At 45.4% G+C, this 24,573-nt stretch overlaps 1 protein-coding gene across 1 annotated transcript; it reads right to left on the bottom strand.

Annotated features, from left to right (window-relative positions):
• Positions 1-19,291: 19,291 nt before the first annotated feature.
• LOC147974360 (histidine-containing phosphotransfer protein 2-like) lies at positions 19,292-22,586 on the bottom strand. Its single transcript, XM_087519458.1, has 6 exons — positions 22,383-22,586; positions 22,169-22,290; positions 22,000-22,068; positions 20,472-20,543; positions 20,018-20,090; positions 19,292-19,643 (listed from the first exon to the last, which is right to left on the bottom strand). Exons 1-6 carry the CDS (start codon positions 22,440-22,442, stop codon positions 19,608-19,610), a joined length of 432 nt encoding a protein of 143 aa, XP_087375584.1. The 5' UTR covers positions 22,443-22,586; the 3' UTR covers positions 19,292-19,607.
• Positions 22,587-24,573: the final 1,987 nt, after the last annotated feature.

Genomic DNA, 24,573 nt, shown 5'->3' with positions numbered 1-24,573 from the left:
GGTCGATGCCAGGACGCCCAAGTGCCTTGCGCTTTTCGGCCTCATTGTAGGCTTGCACGCATCTTTCTGCCAAAGACTTCATCCGCTCACGTGAGCCCTGAGCTTCTGCACGCTTTTTCAGAAAATTTTATTTGAGCTCATGCAGCATGGTCTTGAAGCTCTTCACTTCTTGCACACTGAGCTTGGCCATGTTCTTCTTAAACTGAGCCTTTTCATGATTAATTTTCTGCTTCAGCTCAACAATGCGCTGAGCAATGGCAAGTTCTGAAGCGATTGTGCCTTGAAAGGCGACGCTGAGGCCAACAGGCAGCTGCAGATCTTCGAAGCTGATGTCTGGTGAGGCAAACCATTCGTCGATGAAGTTGTGGATGATGGCGACATCAAAGAGAGGCAAATTGTTGAAGATTTCAGCTTCTTCTTTTCTTTTGATAAGCTGCTCTAGAGCGTCATCTCCAAGATCTTCATCGCTTGATAGATCAATGGCTTCGCTGCGCAGAATGGCAGCAGCAGTGAGCTCTTTGCTGGTGTGTTGCTGGGGCACCTTTTCCTTCTAGGGCTTGGAGACGCAGGATACGTCTTCAGACTGCACACTGACTTCAGGAGGTGCAGTTTTCAATGGCTTCGCCCTTGAGATTTTTGACGAAGGGGCCGGCTTTGAAGCTTTTGGCTTCTTGGACTGCTTTGGCTTCGGTACAGCAGGAGCTTCATCAGAATCAGAGTCAGCTGGAGGGTCATTCACGGCAGTCCTTTGGACTAAGATGTGGGTGATGAGGCCCTCAAGGTTGGCAAACGGACCGATGATATTGGGTTCTGCGTAGCGTGTGCCATCTGCCCTTGGTGCGGAGGGGCCAGGGTTGAAGTCTAACCCATATTTCTTCTTGTCCTGCTTCGCTGACTGTTGGGCAAACTGGTAGTTGCGCTTGAATAGATTGTCGTCACGACACCAGAGAAGTGACGACGGATGTGCATCATCAGGCTGTGGTCCTCGGACCATGCACGGGTAGAAGCCTTGAGCAATGGCTTCATCTCTGGTCCTGGGTACAAGGTTCTTGTATAAGATACCCCCCATGGTCTCTTGATGGCACTCTTTTCAGCATACTCCTGGGTGACGAAGCGGTATTTGAACCATTGTTCTGCCCAATAGCGTCGAATCCATTGGATTCGAGTCTTGCGCTGCCCATAGCTCTCTTCAGGATCTGTTTTATACATTTCTGCCAAGTCTTCAGGCAGATCTTTGGAAGTTCCTTCACGTCTCTGTCTGCGCCCCTTCCTTGCTGCTGCTTCTGAAGCCACAAACTTTAACTTGAAAGGCTTCAAAACTTTCAAAGGCTTCAAAGGCTTTCCTTTTCTGGACCAACAGGAACTGGCTTCAGGAGAGTTTATGTGATGCTGTAGGAATTCTGCAAATGAATGCATACTATGAGAACCGAAGGATTCTCCCACGGACATGTACCTGTGACAGCATTAAGGTGCGAGGGAAGGGGAATAGGTCATATGCATTCTCAGAAGGTTTTTGAGATTAATCAGTTTAGAAGACACTGACCTCATCGTGCGAAGACATTCACTCATAGATAAGAAGTTGGTTCCAGATTTGTACGAACCCACAGATCAATACAAGTGAGGAATCTAACTACTTTATGAAGCACAAGTGAATATACTAGGCATGTTATGAGATGCAGATTGAGAGATCTAACTTGTGTGAAGATAATCCTCTTATGGTAGAAAGTGACAGAACCATGAGATCAAACGGGGCTGTAAAAAGAAGTTTTATTTACCACACTTGGAACTGCTAGACGGAAGTGGGAGATGATGCCGAGCAGTTCAGTCCTCCGTGCCCTAACTTGGCGACGGAAGACACCTATGGCGACGGCGGAGAGAACGATGTCCGCGGTCGGCGTGAGGACGGCGTCGGAGAGGTTGCGGCAGCGAAGCGCTTCGTCGCCCGCATCGTCGAGTGCTAGTGGTGGCGCTAGGGTTCGTGCGAGGGTGGAAGAAGGAGATAATGACCGCGGTAAGTGTGAATTTATAGGCTCAGGGGCGGCACTGTGCTATTACACAGGTGCCCCTGGCGGTTCGCATCTGAGGAACGCGTGGCCAGTTTGCGGAAGTTTGGGGTTTGTTCCACGTCCCACGCACGCCTGGATTGTCGGGCGGTCGTTCCTGCTTCTCCGGATTTTATGTGGAGGAATGAGCATTGAAAACGGACTTTATGGTTGTCTCTGTATCTTCTGCTGACAACGACGCAGTGAAGACATTCGATAGTTTCAATAGAATGCATATGACTTGGAGAGATAGAATTTGAGATAGAAAGCATAGAGAGATTAGGGTCCGATCACATTCACTTAGTTCAAAAGATTCAACCAAGAAGACATAGCTATAAGTGAATGCTGTAGAGGACAGAACACTAGTATATATATATATATATCTATATAATCAACGTAGTGAAGATAATCATGAAGACATGTTGAGTTCGAAGCCAAACCAAATGTGAAGATATTGCAAGGTAACACCATGCGTAAAACACTTCAAAATGGAACGTTTGGTGGTGGCGTTACCCACCATATAGGAAGTATTAGACCCAGACACGGCGCACAATTATCGTGGCGCTCCGAAGTCAAATTCCACATTAATGTATTCACACTTAGAATGTATGTCTTCATTGATTGAAGATATACTTTACTTTGTGTGTTGCACATCTAAGTCATCATATGCATAAGTGTTAGAATGTGTGCCTGATCACAGGACATTTGAGGATTCCAGGATATTTAGCTCACACCGTAACTTGCAAAACCTCTTCTCATCCAAGGGCTTGGTGAAGATATCTGCCAATTGCTCTTCAGTGTTGACGTGTATGATATCAATGTCTTCCTTCACAACATGATCTCTGAGAAAGTGATGACGAATTTCAATGTGCTTTGTCTTCGAGTGCTGAACTAGGTTGTTGGCAATCTTGATGGCGCTTTCGTTGTCGCAGTAAAGTGGCACTTGCTTCAGATGAATGCCATAGTCCTTGAGTGTTTGCTTCATCCACAGAAGCTGAGCGCATCAAGATCCAGCAGCAATGTATTCAGATTCAGCAGTGGAGAGAGATACACAGTTCTGCTTCTTTGAAGACCAACATACAAGTGAGCGTCCCAGAAAGTGACATGTGCCTGATGTAGACTTGCGATCAACTTTGTCACCAGCATAATCAGCATCCGAAAATCCAACCAAATCAAACTCTGAGCCCTTTGGATACCATAATCCTAGAGTTGGGGTGTGAGCCAAATATCGAAGAATTCGCTTCACAGCTAAGTGATGCGACTCCTTTGGTGCCGCTTGAAATCGAGCACACATGCAAACACTAAGCATAATATCTGGCCTAGATGCACATAAATAAAGCAAAGAACCAATCATGGAGCAGTATACCTTTTGATCGAACCCTTTACCATTGTCGTCAGGACCTAGATGATGTTTGGCTGGCATTGGTGTTGTGAAGCCTTTGAAGTCTTGCATACCGAACTTCTTCAGGCAATCTGTGAGATACTTCTCTTGAGATATGAAGATGCCATTGCGTTGTTGTCGTATTTGAAGACCAAGGAAGAACTTCAGCTCCCCCATCATGGACATTTGATATTGCTCTTGCATCATATATCCAAATTCTTCACTGTACTTCTGATTGGTGCAGCCGAAGATAATGTCATCCACATATATTTGGCACACAAACAGTTCACCATCATATGTCTTCGTGAAAAGAGTGGGATCCAGGGAACCAGGTATGAAGCCTTTGCTCTTCAGGAAGTATTTGAGTGTGTCATACCAGGCCCTAGGGGCTTGTTTGAGGCCATACAGTGCCTTGTTGAGCTTGTATACCATGTCAGGATGTTTTGGATTTTCAAAGCCAGGCGGTTGTGCAACATACACTTCTTCAATTTTGCCATTGAGAAAGGCACTTTTCACATCCATTTGATATAGAAGTATGTTATGATGATTTGCATAAGCCAGCAGAATGGGTATGGCTTCAAGCCTAGCCACGGGAGCAAATGTTTCATCGGAGTCAATGCCCTCCACTTGAGTATATCCTTGAGCAACGAGACGAGCTTTGTTTCTGACAACTTGACCGTGCTCATCTTGCTTGTTGTGGTATATCCATTTGGTGCCTATTATGTTGTGCTTCCGTGGATCAGGACGCTTGACCAGTTCCCATACATTATTCAGTTCAAACTGTTGAAGCTCTTCTTGCATAGCTTGAATCCATTCAGGTTCCATGAAGGCTTCTTCAACTTTCTTGGGTTCTGATATTGATACGAATGCAAAGTGCCCACAGAAATTTGTTAGCTGAGTTGCCCTTGAACGAGTGAGTGGGCCAGGTGCATTGATGCTGTCAATTATTCTGTCAATTTGCACTTCATTGGCAACACGAGGATGTATAGGGCGAAGACTTTGCTCTTGCTGATCTGTGTTGTTGTTGGGAGGAATGTCTTCAGGATGAGCATTGTCTTCATGTTGATCAGGTGCTGAGATGATAAGTTCTTCCTCAGGATGAGCTTCAGAAGGTATAATCTCTCCAGTTCCCATAAGCTTGATTGATTCACTAGCTGGAACTTCATCTAGCACATTTGGCAGTTGCTCTCTTTGTGAACCATTTGTCTCATCGAACCGCACATCCACTGTTTCAACCACTTTGTAATGAAAGAGATTGAAGACTCTGTAGGAGTGCGAATCTTTTCCATATCCAAGCATAAAGCCCTCATGTGCTTTTGGTGCAAACTTTGAGGTGTGGTGTGGGTCCTTGATCCAGCACCTTGCGCCAAATACTCTGAAGTAACTAACATTTGGCTTCTTGCCAGTTAGGAGTTCATAGGATGTCTTGTTCAGAAGCTTGTGAAGATAAACACGATTGATTGTATGGCATGCAGTGTCAATAGCTTCAGTCCAGAATTTTCTTGGAGTCTTGTATTCATCTAGCATTGTTCTGGCCATCTCAATGAGTGTTCTGTTCTTGCGTTCGACGACGCCATTCTGCTGTGGTGTGTACGGAGCTGAGAATTCATGTGTGATGCCCAATGTATCAAGATATGTATCAAGGCCAGTGTTCTTGAATTCAGTGCCATTGTCACTTCTAATGTGCTTTATCTTGGCGCCAAAATTGTTCATAGCTCGATTGGCGAAGCGTCTGAAGACATCCGAAAAGATCCATGTGGAGCAGTTCGAAGGGTTGTGTAGTAGTCATGATTGTCTTCGAAGGATGTTTTGCCCTTGTCATCTTCCCTGCTTCACAGGCACCGCATAAGTGATCTTTCTTGAACTTGACGCCCTCGATGCCTATGACATGCTTCTTCTTCGCAAGAGTGTGGAGGTTCCTCATGCTAGCATGCCCAAGCCTCCGATGCCAAAGCCAGCATTCTGAAGCTTTTGCAAGAAGACATACTGCAAGTTGTGGTCCTGCTGAGAAATCTATCACATACAAATCATCTTTTCGATACCCTTCAAACACTAGAGACTTGTCAGATTCCATTAGTACTAGGCAACGATATTTTCCAAACATTACGATCATGTTCAAATCGCAAAGCATTGAGACAGACATTAAGTTGAAGCCAAGGGATTCAACAAGCATGACTTTATCCATATGTTGATCCTTTGAGATTGCAACTCTACCTAGACCCAATACCTTACTTTTACCAGTGTCAGCAAATGTGATGTGGCTCTTGTCGGATGGACGTAAGGTTGAGTCCATAAGAAGGCTTCTTTTGCCAGTCATGTGATTTGTACACCCACTGTCAATAATCCATTCTGAAGACTTTGAAGTCGCTGGTGTCGTACCCTACAGTGCAGTTAGGGGGATAGGCTTCACAAAGAGAATTGTGAAGCAAAAACATTTGACGAACCAGTGGGTTATGAAGACTTAGATCCAGATTAGGACTAATAGGGAGAGTAGCATGCGATTCAGGAATGAGGTACATAATGATGCCATTCGGGCATTCTATCTTGCGCCTTACAAGATTTTTAAGGTCCCCAGCAATAGCGTAAGAAGATTATGTTTTTCTGCTGGAGACCTTTCCCTGCAAAAAAGAGTTAAGCTTTCTTAACCACCCACATCTTCAAGGGTGGCTTAGAAGCAATAAGTCTAAGTGCAGCATCTGAGAATTTTGGCTTTGAAGCCTTAGCAAACAGTCTAGCAGGTGTACAATAATACTCATAGGAATAAGCAGAATAATTTTTGGTCATATGAACATGACGGTTCGATGAACCGCTCTCATATTCATATGCCTGAGTATGGTTTCCCTGCAAAACATTTGCGTTAGTGTGACTCAGGTGAGTCCTCTGTTTGTATGAAGCCATTGGACCGTATGAAGCCTTTGGTCTGAGGTTTGTCTTCTTCAAGTGAGGTGTCATGAAGACATTCACAGGAAGTTTTTCCAGACACTTTTTCGGAACCCAGATCTTCTTCATAGGCGGTCCATTCCTGCAGTTAGTATCAATGTACCTGGCAAACACTTCACCATTCTGATTCTTAAACAGTTTATAGTTTGCATCAAAGGATTCATCAATGATAATGGGGTTAGCACAAGTGAAGCCAGATAAATTGGATGGATCTGCTGAAAGTTCCTTTGCAGCAACCCATGTGGTTTTGGGGTACTTCTCAGGTTTCCAGTAAGAGCCATCTGCATTTATTTTCCTCACGAACCCAACACCCTCTTTCCTAGGGTTTCGGTTCAGAATCTGCTTCTTGAGGACATCACATAATGTCTGATGTCCTTTAAGACTTTTGTACATCCCTGTTTCAAGCAATGTCTTCAACCTAGCATTCTCATCAGCAATAGCAATGGTATCCTTAGCAGAGGGGTTAGTTACCACATCAACAGTTGAAGATATTGGAACAGCAGTAGCAGTGGAACATCCAGCAACAGAAGCAGCATTATCACGCTCAATGCATTTAAGACATGGTGGTTCAAATCCTTCCTGAGCGGAACTGATCTGTTCGGTGCGAAGTGACTCGTTTTCCTTTTGAAGATCTTCATGAGCCGTTCTCAATTTCTCAAGTTCTTGCTTCCTTTGAAGATAATCATAGGAAAGATTCTCATGAGTTGTTGAGAGAGTATCAAGACGATCTTCAAGTTCCTGATACTTAACGTGAAGATTTTTTATGTCTTCAATTAAGGATTCAGATCGAGTCATTTCAGCACCCAACAGATCATCGCTTCTGTCTAACAGTTTTTGAATATGTTCTATAGCTTTCTGTTGTTCAGTTGCAATTTTAGCAAGTGTTTTGTAGCTGGGTTTTGCATCACAGTCAGAGTCATCGTCACTAGATGTTTGATAGCGAGTAGTGTGTGTGTTTACCTTGGCACCGCGTGCCATGAAGCAGTAGGTAGGAGTGGAGTCGTTCTTGTCATTTGCATCGGTGTCGGTGATGAAGTCATTGTCTTCAGTGTTGAAGATGGACTTGGCGACGTATGCTGTAGCCAGACTCGCAATGCTAGAATCAGACTCCTCCTCAGACTCCACCTCTGCCTCCTCAGAAGCAGACTCCTCCTCTGAATCCATTTCCTTGCCAACAAACGCACGTGCCTTGCCAGATGAGCTATTCTTGTGTGATGAAGACTTTGAGGAAGACTTGGAAGAAGACTTTGAGTATTTCTTCTTCTTCTTGTCGTCAGAATCATATTCCTTGCTCTTCTTCTTCCTTCTGTTCTCATTGTCCCACTGTGGACACTCAGAGATGAAGTGTTCAGTTTTCTTCTTGTAGTCATGAGCAGAAGCTTCATCATTCCTTGAGCTTGATCGTGAAGATTTTCTGAAGCCTTTTTTCTTGGTGAATTTTTGGAACTTCTTCACTAGCATTGCAAGTTCTCTTCCAATGTCTTCAGGATCATCAGAACTGCTGTCAGATTCTTCTTCAAATGAGGAAACATCTTTTGCCTTCAAGGCACAAGTTCGCTCATAGTTTGGACCGTAGATATCTCTTTTCTCAGAAAGCTGAAACTCATGTGTGTTGAGCCTCTCAAGTATGTCAGATGGATCGAGTGTCTTGAAATCAGGATGTTCTTGAATCATCAGGGCTAGGATGTCAAACGAACTATCAAGTGATCTCAGCAGCGTCTTGACGATTTCATGTTTGGTGATCTCAGTGGCGCCGAGGGCTTGAAGCTCATTTGTGATGTCAGTGAGTCGGTCAAATGTGTGCTGGACATTCTCATTGTCATTTCGCTTGAAGCGGTTGAAGAGGTTGCGAAGAACACTGATTCTTTGATCTCTCTGGGTTGAGACGCCTTCATTGACCTTGGAGAGCTAGTCCCAGACCAGCTTTCATGTCTTCAAGGCACTCACACGGCCATACTGTCCTTTTGTCAGATGACCACAGATGATATTTTTGGCAGTAGAGTCCAGTTGAGTGAACTTCTTGACATCAGCAGCAGTGACACCTTCTCCAGCCTTGGGAACGCCATTCTCGACGACATACCATAGGTCGACGTCAATGGCTTCAAGATGCATGCGCATCTTATTCTTCTAGTAGGGATATTCAGTTCCATCGAAGACGGGGCACGCAGCGGAGACTTTGATTATCCCTGCAGTCGACATAGCTAAAACTCCAGGTGGTTAAACCGAATCACACAGAACAAGGGAGCACCTTTCTCTGATACCAATTGAAAGTGCGTTATATCGACTAGAGGGGGGGGGGGTGAATAGGCGATTTTTATGAAAGTCTTCAACACGTGGGAGTTATGAAGACAAACAGCGAAGATTATGCCTATTACTATGCAGCGGAAGTTAGATTACACTAGGCCAGCCATGGTCAAGTATTCAATAGAGTGAAAGCACAACGACAAACAGCTGCAGTGTAATAAGGATCAGGTAGGAAGAAGTTATGAAGCCAAACAGATCATACATTCATGTTGTGAAGACAAAAGATAAAGCAAGCATGCAATGTCTTCACAATGAGTAACAGTAAGAAAAGGAAGTGAAGATGAAACCAGTGACTCGTTGAAGACAGTGATATGTTGGACCAGTTCCAGTTGCTGTGACAACTGTACGTCTGGTTGGAGCGGCTAGGTATTTAAACCTTAGGACACATAGTCCCGGACACCCAGTCCTGAACACACAGTTCAGGACACCAAGTCCTCACCGTATTCTCCTTGAGCTAAGGTCACTTAGTCCTCGCCCAATCACTCTGGTAAGTCTTCAAGGTAGACTTCCAAACCTTCACAAACTTCGTTCACTGGCAATCCACAATGTCTCTTGGATGTTCTGAACGCGACGCCTAACCGTCTGGAGGATTCACAGTCCTCAAGTGTAATAAGTCTTCAGATCACACAGACAAGAAGACTTAAGTGATGCCCAATTTACTCTGGCTCTGGGTGGTTAGGGCTTTTCTCCTCGCTAGGAATTTTCTCTCAAAGGCTTCGAGGTAGGTTTCTCTCAAACGACAAAAGCCGTGCACTGAAATCTGAGCAGCCCCACCATTTATGGTTGTGGGGGTGGGCTATTTATAGCCACTTGGCAACCCGACCTGATTTGTCCGAAATGACCCTGGGTCACTAAGGAACTGACACGTGTCTCAACGGTCAGATTTCAAACTCTCATGGCAACTTTACTTGGGCTACAAGCAAAGCTGACTTGTCCGGCTCTGGACAAGATTCGCTCTCATTGTCTTCACTCGAAGACATAGGTTTTTGTTTTAGGCATCACTTCAGTCATTCTGACTGGTTCTCCTGGACCCCACTTAACAGTACGGTGGTTCCTATGACTCAACACAAAAGAAAAAGAACTACGAAAGATCTAAGTCTTCGAGCTCCATAGGCTTCATAACGTGTCTTCTTTTGTCATAGTCTTCAATGTGAATATCTTCATATACCACCTTTGTCTTCAATGTCTTCATACATTTTTAGGGGTCATCTCTGGTAGTAAAACCAAATCAATGAGGGACTTCTACCTGTGTTATCCTGCAATTCTCACAAACACATTAGTCCCTCAACTAGGTTTGTCGTCAATACTCCAAAACCAACTAGGGGTGGCACTAGATGCACTTACAAGCACACACTAGGAGAGGCCAACCATCGTATCATCCTATGGAGAAAGGATTGCATCATCTTTCGAAGGCCACCGACACCGCGTCATCCGACTCCTCGTCGCAGTCCGCCACCGAGTCAGCAGACTCCCGCTCCTCCAAGTCCACCAACGCGTCAGGCCACTCCTCCTCCAAGTCCAGCACAGCTTCAGGCCACTCCTTCTCCTCCAAGTCCAGCAAAGCGTCAGGCCACTCCTCCTCCAAGTCCGGCACAGCTTCAAGCCACTCCTCCTCCAAGTCCGGCACAGCTTCAGGCCACTCCTCCTCCTCCAACTCAGCCACGTCAGCCGTCTTCGCCGCCTCAACAATCACGGAAGAGAGCTGCCTCAGCTATGGTGCGTAGCGGTACAAGTCGAGGTAGTACTGGAGGTACAGGCGGAGGCAAGCGATTTCAATATGGTCCAAGCCTCGCGCCTCTTCCGCAGCGGCCTTACGACAAGTCCGAGGAGGAAAACGTAGCCATATCGAAGGCCGAGGTGGAAGCCCATTTTGCACCAAAACCGCCACCGCCGCCAAAGGAGAAAGTGCCTGTGGAAAAGATTGACCACTTCATTCGTATGGCTAGAGCACCAGCTCCCAAGCCTGTTGACACACACTATGAGCGCCACATCAAGAAGTTAAATCGAGCACGTCTACAGAAAGAGGCGAGCTCGAGCTCGAGCAAATCAGCTGGCAAAAGGAGCAGTAAAACCGTTCCCCAGCTGGGAGAACAGGCGGCGCAATCAATCCCCCCGCTTGTTGTGCCAACAACACATGAGAGTAGGCGCGCCCAATATTATTGTGGGCAAACCGTTAACGTTCCCGGGGTGGGCGATGTGGTAATAACCGAGGAGCATATTGCGCAGGCTGAATCGATCGGGATCACTATTGGACAACTCCTTGATATCGAGCCCATGTCTCCGACTAGAGAGGAGGAAATAAAACGGAAATATGCCCGGGGCCAACCTTTGGTCGAGCCAGAGGAGGTCCATAAGCTCCCAACGAGAATGTATGAATTGCATCAATGGTACATGGACATTACCAAGGTTTCCAATCGAGAGTCCCTCATGGTGAATGTCAACAAGGATCATTACTACCATGAGAAAGCTATGACCGTTGAGTATTCAGAACTATTTCAGCTATACAATCAAGACGCACTCGACAAATCTATCGTCAGTTGCTATTGTCTGTAAGTGATTTCTTTCTGCAATTTAAGTCTCAAGCTAGCTGTAGTGATCATTTTGATCAATCATTACCTGTAATTATCCTCATTATATTCTTTTCTGTGGTATTATGCAGGATGAAGATTTATGAAATGAAAAAAGGTGGACGCTATGGCATTGGGTTCGTTGACCCAAATACCATTAATGAATACACATGGAAAATAGATCCATATCACAAAAAAGTGTAGAGGAAAGCATGCTACAGTTCTTCAAGGAACTCAAATACAATGAAGATATAATACTTCCTTACAACTTCCAGTGAGTCACATTGTCTTGTACTACAAATTCTGTTTTTCCCTACTAGCTAGCTACATATTTTTGCTTACATATGCCCGCTTAATTAAGACATGCAAACGTGTGTTCATGCATGTTTCACTGGAACTTGTTAATCATTAAAGTTGATGAAGGAACAGTTGAAGTACTAGACTCACTACTTAAGAAAGCAAGTGACTACACCATCGTGAAGGGGATAGTGAATAGGTAATTTCAATCATTATTAACTATATCTCGGCCTATTTAGTTGGTTCGTCATTTCCTGATAACAACTATTTAATAACCCATTTATTCATTTTCTTTGTCGGTGGGCAGGGCTTGGGCAAAGTTCATCAAGGCCACTCCAGGCCCATGGAAACAAAATCTGAAATGGTATCGACCCAAGGTAAGTAATTAAGTAGTACTAGCTAGCTGTCATCTCTTTAATTATCATGCTTAATTAATTATTATCTGATCAAATTCCATTCTCGTAAAGGCCCTGAAGCAGGCGCCGGGGAATGATCTATGTGCATACTACGTTTGCGAGAACATTCGCATGATGGCGTCCGAAAGAAGCAAATCTCAAAGACAGGAGTGGGTACGATATCGATTGTCAGAATACTATATATATATTATGATCGGTTCTACTAGAAATTCTATTTATATATATGCATAACGTGTACAATATGTAGTATCATAAAATACCAGCAAACGAAAAATAATTAAATGAAAAACACAAAATTAAATGAAAAAGAAATCATAAACCCAAAACCCCCAACTTTTTAATACCGGTTGGTGACACCAACTGATACTAAAGGGCTCCCTGCCCCCGAAGCTGACTCGTGCCACGTGGTTGCCCTTTAGCACCGGTTCGTGCTGAACCGGTACTAAAGGGGGGGGGGGTAGTGCCTACACTTTAGCACCGGTTACCAAACCGGCACTAAAGGGCCTTACGAACCGGTGCTATTGCCCGGTTCTGCACTAGTGACTGAATCTTCTTGTCATGTGCAACAACCAAGTGTGGTATATGCTAATGATATGGCTGTGTGGAATCTGGAATTTGCACAACAATGTAGGGATGGAAAGACCATCCCGCCAACGGTCTCAAAAAATTCCTATGTCTTAGCTACTTGAGTCCCTTGAAGCTTATTCGACAACACAACCCAGTAGAAATAATCAATGAAGGAGCGCCAATACAAACCGAGCTCCCTCCATTGCCGCGGCCTCCTGCAGCTCAAACAGACATTGCGGGGTCTTGGCCTCGGACATGCAGTCAAACTGTTGACACACCAAAAGTCTCCGGTATTGATCACCCCACAGAGAGTGGCCAGCCTGCTCGAACGCTACAGACATCTGCCCAATGAGAGGAACAATGATGCCAAGTTTAGATCGCTTAGGCTGACCAACCACAGAAGGAAACACAGCTGGATGTGCACAAAGGAGTATAAGTGGCAGGCCAGAATAAGGTAACCAAGTAGATTGGGAATCACAATATTAGACACCTCTCGAGACTGCTTCAATGCACTCTTGGTGTGAGCGAAGGACTTGGAGGTCACGAGCAACGCGGTGACCACTCTCTAGGGAGGTCGCCTCTTGTACTTTGAGGTCTTCCAACGACGCTTGAACGACCGCCAACTGACCTCGGGTATCATCGACCTGCAGCCGGAGGCCATCCCCAGTTGCTTTCCCTTCCCGCAGTTGGGCACGGAGTTCCTCAGTCATTCCTTGGTTCTTCTCCAATGTCCCACCTTCCACATGGAGCTGCTCCTCGCAGGACCGCAGGTCCACAAGCTTCGCAGCAGCAGCGTCATGGGTGCGGCTTGTCTCCTTCTAGAAAGCACCGAGAAGATCCTTCATCTCCAGCAAGCGATCTACCGCTGTCAACAAGAAAGCAGGTTCAACACAGATAACACTCATAGTCCAACCAGCCCAAAAGGAGAATACAACAGGACTTGCGAACGATGTCTGCTAAGGACCTTTCAAGTTGGGAAACACGGCTCTGCTTCGTCCCCACAACTTGGTAAAGTTCGCTAACCCGCATAGCAAGATCTGATCTTTGGGAAAGCAAATCCTAAAGACATAGCAATAAAAATCCAGCATCAAGCACATTATGACAAAATTGACTTAAGACCAATGTTTTAAATAGCGGGCTATGGCATTTAGCGGCGACCCTTAAAAACAGCTATAGTTGGGCTATAGCGGGCTATAGCGGGGCTATAGCGGCAAATTGTACATGAAATCATTTAGCGGCAACACCCTCAAACAGCTATAGCGGGGCTATAGCCGGCTATTTAAAACTATGCTTAAGACTCGGGGGCTACTACATGGGATGCATTGCGCTAACATTAGTTCCGGCAACCGTCGATTGTCTGACCACCCCCAGGGCGTCCTTCCGGGCCTGGGCCATATTGCCGCTCCTAACAAGAGAGGCCCGCAGACGACCCAGCGCAGGAGGAGCTATGAGTCAGCCATCAAGCAACGGCGAGGAGGCCAGAGGGGCGTAGCACCACTCACCACGTCAGCCTCCGGGGCAGGTCTGCGTGGCAATGCCGCGACCTCCGCTGAGCCCCGGCTCCTGTCAAGGGGTCGACCGTAGAAGAGCTCGGTCCAGCCGGGCTCCAGAGCTCACATCTTCACGGGGCCACTTCCCTATAGGAAATGCGATCGCCGAAGACAGAGGCGGGTGCTGCAAGTTTTCTTTAGGACATGTGTCGAGCTAAGAAAAACAGAAAGATGGGAATCTCGCAAAAAAGAACCCGCAAAGGGCTGCAGATGACAAATACCTGAGCAGCCCATTCTTAGCCTTGACCTTCAAAATCTGGCGAGGAATCCCCGGGTAACCGCGGCCCACATCTGGGCTGGCTCCTTTAGAGGGCTGGAATGCGAGCGGCCTCAGCTCTCGGGGACTCCTGAGCAACAAGCGAGGGCTCCGGTGGGCGACACCCACTTGTACACACGACTGACGTGCCAAGTCGTCCCATGGATGGGTTTGGGGGGCCTCCGTCAGCATTTTGATGACCTTTCCCACAGTAGGGATGGCTGGCGGTGTATTTATATGACACTAGTAAGAGCACACGTGCAACGCACGTCTCCACCAATACTCATAATTTTTTTTGTGAGTGACCATAAAAATATCAATGCACAACAATATACATTTTTAAAGCACATCACCAGTAAAGAGACATAAATGATGTACATGTTCGAAAACATAACATAGGATGAACATGGGTCTAATTAGTAATCATGCACACAAGGCATTTCGCAGCTGACGTAGACATTCAATCAAACACAAGATACCTTACAAATTTATTTTCAAATTTTGTGGTAAAAGAACCAAGAGCTCCACTGAAGTGTTGCAATACAACCGGAGAAAAGTCAGATATATCTTTTGTGTAATATATGATTAAGAAATTCTCGCACAAAATATGATGTTTTCTTTAAGATTGGTCTCTTTAAAATTTGGTAAGTATATCAAATACTGGCATAAATGGAATACAGATGATCGCATCGTCTCCAAAGAAAAGGAGGGGTGTGTCTCAATCTATTCTGAAAACATAGTCATGGATAATGTATAGACAAAACATGTGCCCGTCCGGTGAGCACATCATTCATCGTATTCAACTCCATACTCTTACAACAAATCTAGAAGGATGGAAACGATATACCAACTCACACACAAAATAAGCTTATCGTTTACTTCATCTGCCTGTTCTTGGTTTGTCGTGTGTCTCTTTGTCTTGATTGTCGAGAGCTCCACGGCCATCTCCTTATCAGCAGCTGGCTGCACCGAGACTTCTTGTTTGCCAGGCCAGGGTGCTGTAGGAATGGACATTGTACGGGCAATTGATCTTGTTGCTGAACTGAACCATGGGAGTGATATCAACATGTGTACCAATACCTAGTAATCATGCACGTCTCTCTACAAACATAAAAAAACTAATAACACTTGAAGAGTACAAAAAATAAAAAACACATTATTCATAGTGCAGTTCATCCAAAAATATTCTTGAACTAGATGTTTCCGGAAATTTCTTCAAGAAAATTGAAAATAAATTATGAAATGGTGTATCAAGTAAAATGAATAAAATATAGTGAATTACCTATATGCAGGAATCATTCAAGAAGTTCATTCCACCTACCAGCAATAAATTGTATCAGGACAGTGATATAATTTCTCTTTGGTTTGTGTATATTTCTTTTTGAACAGTACAAAAATTTGAACCATAATTTTATAGGAGAGAACACAAGTTACAAGAGCACCCCAAAGGGGACGACATCCACGCTCCACCACCAACACATATTACAATGGACTACTATGATAATCCAGCCATCCTCTTCCCTCCCGCAATAGGTCAGAAAGAATGAGAACACAGAGGTGAGCATTATTGAATGCCCTAGCACTGCGTTGCTTCCAAAGGCTCTAGCACACATGCATCACAAGATAATCAAAACCACATCATTACTTTGCGAATGAACTGGCGAGACCACCCCACCAATCCTGAAGATTAGCAGTGACGGAAGGAGCAGGGACAACATCAAGAATCAAGATGAGTTGATCGAAGATAGCGATGACATACCTGTCGAGCATATACGCACTGAAGCATGATGCGATCGACAATGTCCTCATCCTACTTAGAGAAAAAGGCAAAATATGGTCCTGCAGCCCTCTTCTGACCTCACGATCAGATGTCCATACTCGATGACGCGAAGCCAAGCAAATGAAAATCTTGTAGTTCCATGGCACCCATCTATTCCAAAGTGCCTTAGCACCAGGAAAGCAAACAGCTCCTTCAGACAGAAGAATGTACTGGTTAGTGTATATAACACTTCACAAATTCTGCACCCTGACCTTCCAGCACAGCTGACGCAAACTTGATGAATTCAGAACTCAACAATGAACTCTGCCGGTATCTTTAGCACAACAAATTCAACCCATATTTTGGCTGGTCTTTGTCTGCTCACCGAGAAATTCCACATGAATACCCTCATCCTAAAAAATACTGTGTCTAATGCAGGCACCACCTGAATGCTTACTGGTTGGAGCACTTCAATCATTCACATCATTCTTCAGCCACACGATCACCTGTTCACAACCCAGGTATATCAAATGAGGCCACCCTTACTCATATAATCAAGCTATGCATCTCTACATTTGGGTTGTAAAATTCCAGGACGAAACTGAACACAAAGTGCTCTTAGATGCTTAGAAAACATGTATAGCGATGTGATTACATTCTCACACATCCTCTTTGTAAAATTTCATCCTCACAATCAGAAAGAAACCATGCTCGAGACCTGCAGAAAACATTACATCATTGGTACTCGAAAAATAAATAATTTATGTTAGTTTTGCCCTTGAGAAAATAATGGTCAATTTGGTTTAGAGAAACATGTTATAAAGGCAAAAAATATTAATTAGGAAAGTTTTAGCTTGCAGACTCTCCCGTTCATCATAAATAATGTAGTAATTTAGATAACAATGTTGGATGGAGCAAGAGTATGGATGTTAGATAACAATGTTGGATGGAGCAAGAGTATGGATGTTGTAGTCATCCTTGGAATTATTGGACCTTGGACAGGCGTGTAGTAGCATTTCAAGAGCATATGTACTCTATCTACAGTTTATATGAAGGACAAAAATATCTAGTGTCTTACCAATGTTGATTCCTTCCTGCCCATGGTTTCAGTAGCTTGTTTAGAAGGTATATTATGTTTATACAGTATTATATGAGTAAATACATTGGTAATACAGGAAACTGGATCTCCTGAGTTCAGGTGCTACCTCCGAAAGCAAGAACTTGACAGCCATTCTGAGGATAGTCCATGAGAGGTTCCCAATATGTTAGGTCCGTTTATCGGTATAGGAATATCACGACGGTGTTGTGTTGTTAGTTTGCTGACACACAATGGGACACAAAAGAAAACTACCGTTTATCGGTATAGGAATCTTGTGATAAAATAGCTTGACATGTATTTTCATCAAGCTATAAGAGCAAACATTATGGATGATGGTGAACAGAACCATGCACTATAGAATTAGCACATGACTAATTTTCATTTTGCCCGAGGAAAAGAAAAATATATCCAAACATGACTCTAGCTAGTAGATTTTAACAATCATGTGAAAAAAATGAAGGCCTCTGCGGTTTAATCACAATAATTAATTTATTATTAGCATGATATTATGAAACCATTCACTAACCTTTAGAAGGACAGAGAAGGTAGATAAACTACATCAGTATGTTGGTGTGCCTTTCAAGCAGCATCAATTCTACAAAAGATAATGGTAGCAATATGCCACCATACTAATCTCCCCGTCGAAAATAAGAACTGCATTCCTGTTCAATCAAACAAGGGGACACACAGAAGTCAATAGAAACACAGTATAAGCCCAATGACTGCTCCTAGCAGTCCACATTCTACTGATGTTGCAATCGGGAACTCTGCCTTATCTGACAAAAAAAAACCACTCAACATCTGTTAATCATATGAATCAATAAGCTCGCAGCTAGGACAGAAAGGCCAACGACCAACCTAGCTGAAAAATATTGTATATGGTACATGGTACACCCACCTAGATAATAGTTTAAATAATTACAACTTAAATCAGGTAACTATGGGAAGTGTAGGAAGATAGGTTATTGTTTCGATAGTGGGCAAAAAGCTAACAAATCATGATTTAGTTAATCAGGAAAACATGCTAAGTCTGAGATACACATCCTCTCACACTCTGTCGCCTTTTCCCAAATATGTGTTCTAAACTTCTAATACCGCATTATCCTTTCCATCGAACGAATTCAAAACAATAGTGGTGTATGAGGATTCTAACAATGGATTGGACGAATTGTAAGAAATAAAAGGGGTTGTTGGCTCCATTTTCTCGCGCCCATGGGGAAGCAGAGGAGGAGCGCCGGGCGGTGGCAGCGTTCCATGCTCGCATATCTGTTATAAAATTACGGGATTGGGCCAGCAGAGGAGGAGCGGCAAAGTTTTGTGGCAGAGATAAAATTACGGGATGAGGTAATGATAATCCCACTATCTGAGGATGAACGGGTGCGCGGGGCGGGGTAGTCTGCTTTGGCAGAACATTCAATCTGGACTGTTTATTTGCGTGGCATACTTTTGATGTAATATTGACTGTTAGATGTGAGTTAGTTAGACTAATCGAACGTCTCTGGTAATTCTGTGTACAGTTTGTGGTATGTCTTTAGTGCAATTCTTGTTTGCTCTTCTAATAGTACTGGAGATATAGAGTATGTGATTAAATTTGAAATGGATTTAAATTTTTTTATGACGTAGGATGCTTAGAAACTAAAGACGACCTCGAGGCAAACACCGCATATTAAATTAACCTGTAAATTTTTTCCAAGAATTTCTTGCGTATGACCTATATATACAGTCAAGGACTTATACTCCCTCGGATCCAAAATAAGTGTCGCAACTTTGAATAAGGTTGAACTAACCTCAATTCAAAGTTGCGACATTTTTTTTGGATTGGAGGGAGTACTTTATTGTACATATAGTTCAAATGTGATTCATGTCCATTAAATATCTGCCTCGCTGGTGGACCGCAAGCCTTGTGACCCATGAAATGTTGTCCGGCAGCACCTTCCGGTGGCCCTCCCCATCATATCTCCTTTTCTCCTCTGTCTGCAGAATGGTCAGTTTAGTGTTGCGGCGATGCTATGAGATTCCGATGGTCGTGGCGGAGGCCAGCAAGGAACACGTCTCAGTACACCAGCCAACAACAAGATTTTAGCTGGAGGAAATAGCATTTCCCAAGACGGTATTAAAAACAGCGAGCAACATACAATAAAACCAAGCCAAAAAGTAGCCAACCAAGTATAGAGTTTACACACAGCCGCAGACCAGCCATGACACACAAATATATAGAGTTGACAGACAAAGACACCGACACACAAGAGAAAAATTCCAGTTGCAGGGTGCTTGCGAGCCCGGAGTGCCGAAGCAAGAATTGTCATGTGATTCCACGCGCCCTGTCCAAAGCCCAGCAACCGTTGAACTGCCTACATATTCAAGGATACATACACCCTATCATTCCATATCACATGGGGCTATGCTTTTTTGGCTTCGATTACTGCTACTTAACTAGGACCCAAGGTTGCAATCTGCTTCTCCAACTACATCAAAACAAGAGTAGATTAATGATTATGACAGGTCTACAAAGTACAGTGGTGCTTAATTTATGTCGGTATATTTTTCCAGTACTTGGCAAAGGTTAAGTTAAGCTGGGAAACACAACTGGTTTTTTGGAGTTAGCCTAAGCATCTAACGAACCATCGTGACAACATTAAGACAGAAACATTCAACGCCAAATGGGACTTTCAAAGACCTCGTACTAAGTGCTCCAGAAACCAAACAATTTCAATAGTAACAAGAATAAGATCAACGTTATTACTTTTTTTATCTTAAACAATATATGCCCAGTCTACATATTGTTGATACTTTTGAGAAGTTGGAAGTCAAAAGCCAACACAGGCACATAAGATGCTACCTGCATAATGGTCTGTAGCCTGTCGCGCACATCGTAGAACTCATTCCTAAGAAGATTCAATCCCATGAGGCACCTGAAATAATGCAAACACACCACACTGTCACATTCTGAAGTAGTTAAGCAAACTGAACCGGAATGCTTCGGAAATTGTAACTGAATGTTTGAGAAAGAACTCTAGCCATCTCAAAATTTAATTGTGGTATAAACAAATGTCTAGAATTAACAAGTTACAAGAGAATAATCATACAGATAAATAAGTGAGTTATATCAATCAGCTGATTGGAGATGAAGTGAATAAGCAGGTTAGTGCTTATGAATATTAGATTAATATGAGCCAAAAATATTGTCATTAAAGACAAAATAAGTTGGCAGGTTTCACACAGGGGATTTGATAAGCACAGAGAGTAGAGAGTAATTACTGTGGTACATATATAATAAGGTAACAAGAACTGACCTTTCTTTGCTTTTTCCCTCATAGAACTGCTGGAAGTGCACGCATGCAAGGTTAACTTTCCTAGCACCAACGCTGATACATGCCAAAAAGAGCACGATCAAGAAACTAGAAATTTCCCAAACTTAACAAACACTGTGGAATGTTGAACATAAGCATAATTGCGGTGTCATAATAATATTATGGAGGAGCTATTTGTCAAGTGTTTGATCACCCAAAACAGAAAATAGTGTTGGTCTTATGTGCTATAGCAGTTAGTAGTGCTAGAGATATTTATAAAACTTTAAAGTTTCCCTAACCAAACATCATTAATATACATCGGCATTTCCACTGCACGAAACATAACTAAACTCGTCTTTTGAATTATGGCTGAACGACAACACCAACCGCATGAGGCACACGCCCACAACATATACACACCCACGCCGACACATCCAAATAGAGACAACATCGATGTATGTAGCGGAGAAACTGGAAAATAGCCATTTGCGTTACATAGAGGAGATCATTAATACTATAAATATTTTCATAACGGCAACTTTTATTGGTGACCTAAAATAATGCCATTGTTGAATATCACATTCAATAGTACGAGAAATTTCCACAAGACGGCAAAGTTTTCCTAGACGAGTTTTAGCGTTGCCATTGGCAGGAATGCTGACAATTCCGTTATATGAAATACGAAACACAACTAAACTTTGCTCTTCTATTTATTTCTATATGACAACCGCAAACGACACATCACTAACACATCTGAATAGAAACGTGGACAAACGAGAATACCCACCATCGCCATAATGCTGAATAGCATATCACTAGCTCAACTAAAGTTGGCTCTTCTAATTATGGCTAAACGACAAAACAAATGGCACGAGCCGCATGCCCACGATGTATCCACCAACCCCGACACATCTAAATAGAGACAACATCAATGTAGCGGAGAAACTGGAAAAACAGCCATTGGCGTTATGTAGAATAGGAGATCATTAATACTAGAAATATTTTCAGAATGGCAACTTTTATTGCTGGCCTAGAATACTGCCAATGCTGAAATTCACATTCAATAGTACTCGAATTTTTGCAAGACGACAAAGTTTTCCTTGACGCGTTTTAGTGTTGCCATTGGAAGGAATCAATGCAGACAATTCTATTATATGGAAGACTACTAAACTCAGCTTTTCTTCTTATGTATATACGACAACCGCAAACGACACTGCGCCGACACATCCGAATAGAAACATGGACAGACCGGGAAATCGCCATTGGTGTTATGCTGAATAGCATACCGCTAATTCCAGGAAGGCTCGCAAGACAACAAAGTTCTAATTTCTGATCGAGCCATAATAACATTGCGGTTGGATGAATGCCGGTGCTTCCGTGAGGCACACGAAATACAACTAAGCTCGGCACTTGTACTCAGGGTTACAGAATAGCGCAAACAACACCAACGGGGGGTATGCCCACCATTTCAATGGCAAACCATTTCAATGGCACGATCGACATCGATGCAGTGTGGGAAACAGATAATCACCTGCCGCTGCACTCCTTGAGCTGGTGCACTAGTTCGCCCACCATTTCGAAGTCGACGACGGGCAGGTTCCTGGGAGGGAATCACAAATTAAGCAGAGGATACGAAATCAATACCCAGGACGATGGGGCTAAGGAAAGCGGAGGGCTTGGTGCGGTGGTACGGCACGGACAGAAGGCTGGTGATGTCATTGAGCATCATGTCGGCCTCGTGGAGGAACATGTTGATGACCTCGGGGACGAAGCCCTCGTCCTGCGGCGGCTGAAGCTCTTGGTAGTACTCGTCTAGAATTCCCTGGATCCATCCATCAATACGGCGATCCGGGGGACAGAGCGAACACGGACGAATTCCGGCCCAGAATTGAGTTGAGGGGAAGGACGACTCACCATGGCGTACATGTAGCTGACGCGCGTGTTAAGCTGGCTCCTTAGCTCGGCGGCCGACATGGCGAAGGGAGGACAGAGCAAACACAGAGATGGAATTCGATGCTGCTGGCGGAGTGGACGAGGATAGAGGAGTGCAGGCAGGTCACGGAGGCTCTCTCACACGGAGCCTTTTGGCAGGGAGTGCTCGTTAAACTCTACTGGGCTGGCCGCCATCAATGAAGAGCTTGAAGAGGAATGCAGGCAGGTCACGGTGGCTCTCTCAAGGAGCCTTTTGGCAGTGAGTGCTCTATTGGCTGGCCGTCATCAATGAAGAGCTTCAAGTTGAATATGGCGTATGTGCGAGCATGCATGCAACTAGTACATTTTGGTGGATTGATGGATGGATGCCGGACCAGCTAGTCACTGCGGCACCCAGGAGGCAAGAAGATGTCTTTGGCCACTCGTTCGGCCCTTAGCCAAGGCCCCACAGGTCACTGACGGAAGGAAGGCAGGAAAGGGTCACTTTTCCAATTGCATAGCCCATCACTAAATAGTGCACATATGTTTATTGCTAATGAATATTTTTGGCATATTATATTGTTGGAGCAGAAACTCTTGCCCTAGCTCACCGCACCTCCCTCTCTGGTCACCTGACTCTCTCCTGGCTCGTACCGAAGAAGAACAAAGGAAGAAGGAGGGCACACGGTGGAATTTTTTCCGGCCTGAACGCCCGCCGCCCGAACGGCTTTTCTCCTCAAGCAACAAATTTGAGCCACACCTATAACACACGTGAGGGGTGAGGGTTTATACGTGCGCGCACCAACGCTCCATGACACGCACCAGACACCACCCCACTCACCCTCTCGCCACGCCCCGTGCTCCGCGGTTCACGCGCCCGCTGTGCACACACGCACACGGATGCGACCGGGTCCAGCGCCCAGCGCGACCACACACCTACATATCTCGCCAACTAACACCCCCCCCCACACACACACACGCGTGGCTACGGACCCGATGCGGCCTGGACCACGCCCGACACGTCTGGCGCACGCACGCATGCGCACCCGACGCGCCCTGGCCATAGACGCGGCTTATTTGGCTATCATTCAACCCCTAAGCCACGGCCTGGAGCAGTGCCGGCTCGAGCTTGTCGCCGGCCTCCGCGATGAGGGCTTGCTACGCCGCCGCCAGCTTCCGAAGCCTCGTGCACTCATGCCGGAAGTGTCCTCGCTAGCCACAATTGTAGCAGCGTCTGTGCCGTCATCGTCAAGGTCGAGTCAGCCTCCGCCCCGCCGTCTGTGCCGCCGTCATCATCAGCTACTTGTCTGCTCGTTTTCCGTCAGCCTGCGCACGCTGCCGCGACCTCTTGTCGAACGTCTTCAGCCGGCCGAGCGCCCCCTCGAACGGCATGGTCTTGACGTTGCAGAATTGCTCATTGTCGGCGACTGCCACGTACAGCCGGTCGGGCACCGAGTCCAACAGCTTATTCACCATCTCGGCATCCTCCAGCATCGTCCCAATTATGCCGCCATGCCACCAATCTTGCCGGCGAATGCGTCCAGCGACTCACCGTCCGCCATACGCAGACGCTCGAACTCACCGTGGAGGGTGGCTAGCCGCACCGCCCGGACCCGATCAACTCCAGCAAAACGGGTCTTCAAAATGGCCCAGACCTCCACCGCCGTCTTCTTCATCGACACCTGCATCAGCAGGTCTTCGGAGAGCGCCCCGAGCAGGTAAGCTCGCGCCGTCTTGTCCTTATTTGCGACGACCGCCGCCACCTCTTCCTCCGCTGAAACCACCGCCTCCCAGAGCCCGGCCGCATCCAGGTTGGCCTCCACCTTGATTGCCCAGGTGGCGACGAAGCTCACCGCCGGGGAGGTATGGGACTCCTTGAAGGTGAGGTTCGTCGGCGCCGATCGGGTCCGCGCGGCGAGGCTGGGGACGCTGCGCGGCGAATTTGACCGGATGAAGATGGCGGAAGGCGAGGAGCTCGACGTGTACGGCGGGAGGCTCGCGGCGATGGCGGCGAGGTACGCCAACCTCGGGGAGACGCTGGGCGACGCGGCGCTCGTCAAGAAGTTGCTGGATACGGTGCCGGAGCGTCTCTTCAGGCATCGAGCAGTCCCACGACGTGACGACGATGGCGTTCGACGAGGCACTCGGGCGGCTGCGCGTGTTCGATGAGCGGGTTCGGCACCGTGGACATGAC

Source organism: Triticum urartu, chromosome 4A (genome assembly GCF_056163025.1).
Source record: "Triticum urartu cultivar PI428250 chromosome 4A, HENAU_Tu73, whole genome shotgun sequence".
Taxonomy (NCBI): Eukaryota; Viridiplantae; Streptophyta; class Magnoliopsida; order Poales; family Poaceae; genus Triticum; species Triticum urartu.
The sequence above is the reverse complement of the archived record's forward strand: the minus strand, read 5'-3'. Positions and strand labels throughout refer to the sequence as shown.

What these genes read in the sequence shown, in the direction of transcription:
- LOC147974360 (XM_087519458.1), bottom strand. Translation starts at nt 22,442, where the DNA reads ATGTCGGCCGCCGAGCTAAGGAGCCAGCTTAACACGCGCGTCAGCTAC. An exon ending in TCAGCTACATGTACGCCATG is followed by an intron (nt 22,291 to 22,382) that starts GTGAGTCGTCCT and finishes GGATGGATCCAG; the next exon opens with GGAATTCTAGACGAGTACTA. An exon ending in AATGACATCACCAGCCTTCT is followed by an intron (nt 22,069 to 22,168) that starts GTCCGTGCCGTA and finishes ATTCCCTCCCAG; the next exon opens with GAACCTGCCCGTCGTCGACT.